We start from the raw sequence: 2467 nt of genomic DNA, 5'->3' as shown, positions 1-2467 counted from the left end.
TTGAGTGTATTTTGACAAACAGCAGTGTGGCAAGACATTTGACAGTCCCCTCATGAGCTGTACTTTACCTGTGGCAAGATAAGAGTGTTCACGCAGTTTTGTGCCTGAGACCTGTACAAAACGCTTGTTCATGCAGGTTAAGAATAGTTTAGACAGTGACATGTATGGGATGGTTTAGACTGGGATGAACCTAGAGCAGTCTGTTGACCTGTTGAAGTTCCTTTCAGATCTCCTTTTCAATTATTCTGATCCATCTGATTGGCAGTGGTAGGTGCATTCTCGAATCATGACTCTATTCAGTTTTCTTCATAGAAACATAGGTATGCTGTACAAAAAACCCAAGACCAACATCTGCCCAGGTTCCAAACCAATACACATTGATCACATGTGCACACATCCACAAAGTGTAAGACTGTCCTTCCAAATGCATGATCTCTGGAAGTGCATGAGCATGACTGCCTGCTCCACATGCAGTCCATCCTATCCACAGGCTTGAAATTATAGAAAAGTAGGGCTGGAAAGGACTTCTGAAAGCCATCTTGTCTACCCCCTGCCTGAGGCCAGATCATCCCCACACAAACCATCCCATTCAAATCCTTATCTAACCTATTACTAAAACTAAATAGTCAAAATTATCAAACAACCACAAGGCGTAACACCCTACCCTGTTGCAGGTAAAGTAGAGGGCAATAGTGGCCAGTACCCTGCTGCTGAGATGGTTACTAAAATATTCATGAAACCAAAGGTCCACAGCCCCCACTACAGAAGAGCAACCCCCCGCCCCCAGTCTGTACCAGTCAAGTGGTTCCCTCAGCCCTGCCTGACTAGAAATGCTGCTGCCACTGGTTCATTACATATATTACATGGAGAGAGAATGAGTGCACATGTAAGCAGTATTACCCCCCAGGGAATTATGCACAGGAAAATTCAAAATTATACAAAATTGATTAGTTTTTTTATTATTTACATTTCATCTCATATCCTTAGTATCTGTTCAAAAAACTCGTTCTAAAAAAAAGTATGTCCCAAAAATGAGAGCGTGCCACAAGCTTTCCTGGGCTGCAGCTCACTTCATCAGAAGCGGTGAAATGACCTGAAGAAAACAAGAGTATAAAGAGAGAGAAATTAAGAGTAGCAAAGGCATGGCGGGAGTGGGGGAAGCAAACAAGCAACAGCCAGCCCTCAGGAACAAAACGCTTTTTTTTTTTTGGTCTGTTTTTTTTGCACCGGTCCTGGAAGCACTGGAATACCAGGTCAATGCATGGAGTGGATGGCGCAAGCTCCAGGTCGACCACCCAACACCAAAAATCTGCTCAATATAGACCTCCTACGGAGGACATATTAAAGAAAATCACCTGTCCTGGGGAGCCTGCCGAGCCAACCCACAGACCCTACTGCGGCCGGGACAGCGCACGCAGGCCACAGGCGCAAGCCGAGACCCCGCCAGCAGGAGAGGGGGCAGGGCCCAGCGCGGCGCGGCCCCGCCCCCCACGCTCTGCATCGCCGCCAAGCTCGCGCATGCGCACAGCGTACACCCCCACTTTTTCCCCACCCCGAGCAGCGCTCCGCGCTCAAGGAAAGGACTTTGTCTCCACCCTGAACAACACACGGGCGCCTGCGCAGCAGGGCTCGACGCCCTCCAACTCGCCCTCCCTTCGGAACTTCGCATTGCATCACTTCCTGTCCGTTAGCACGCCCCCCCTTCGCGGGGTATTGTGGGTTGCCGGAAGGAGTTTCGGCGAGGAAATGGCGGCGCGGGGCCGGGGTCGGGGCCGGAGCCGGAGCCGGAATCAGGCCGGGGCTGCGGCTGCTGCAGCGCCGGCAGGCAGCGGCGCGGGGCGGGCGCGGCCGGACCCGGACCTGCTGTTGCACCCGGAGCTGCTCTCTGAGGAGTTCCTGCTTCTCACCCTGGAGCAGGTGCGTTCCCAGCGGGGGGCGCTGACGTTGCTTTGCCTCGGGCCCTGCGGTGGTTGGGGGCGGGGCTCTTGGAGCCGCGGGTTCGAGGCCGGGCGCTGCCCGGGGAGGAGGGGGGATGCTGCAGCCCTTTGAGGCAGCCGGCTCCGAGCGCCACCACCCTCGGTCAGCGAGCTCGTCATCTCCTGGCTTAGCTCCCCATGCTGCCGCTGGAGCCCTTGTTCCTTGTCCTGTCCCCTGGGACCACCGAGAAAAGCCCATCTCCAGCCTCTCTGTAATGACCCTTTTTCAGTCTTTCCTCATAAGTCTGGCTGCCCAGGCCTGTAATCGCAATTGGTTTCCCTGATGGGCCGGCCCAGGGGGTGGCCAGGTGCCACCTGGAGCACAGGCAGCCTCTGTGTGCACGGCGTGAAGCAGGTTGGGGAGTGGGCAGGTAACACAACAGCAGATAGGGTGGGGAGCAGAGGAAAGCAACGGATCAGGCAGGGGAAAGGGAATTGGGTGGTGCTTGAGGAGGCTAATTTGTGGCACTTCCCTCGCCCCCCCCCCCCCC

The 2467-nt window shown here is 54.5% G+C and overlaps 1 protein-coding gene across 1 annotated transcript in view; it reads left to right on the top strand.

The window, feature by feature from the left end:
- The first annotated feature begins 1731 nt into the window (after window positions 1–1731).
- CUNH2orf49 (chromosome unknown C2orf49 homolog) overlaps window positions 1732–2467 on the top strand; it is an 11483-nt gene continuing 10747 nt past the window's right edge. The window contains exon 1 of the mRNA XM_019525393.1: window positions 1732–1917. Coding sequence (XP_019380938.1) covers window positions 1747–1917 — 171 coding nt within the window. The 5' untranslated portion in view covers window positions 1732–1746. The remainder of the gene's footprint in view (window positions 1918–2467) is intronic.

This window comes from Gavialis gangeticus, unplaced genomic scaffold (genome assembly GCF_001723915.1).
Source record: "Gavialis gangeticus isolate Ggan-Ray unplaced genomic scaffold, GavGan_comp1, whole genome shotgun sequence".
Classification (NCBI taxonomy): domain Eukaryota; kingdom Metazoa; phylum Chordata; order Crocodylia; family Gavialidae; genus Gavialis; species Gavialis gangeticus.
The sequence above is the reverse complement of the archived record's forward strand: the minus strand, read 5'-3'. Positions and strand labels throughout refer to the sequence as shown.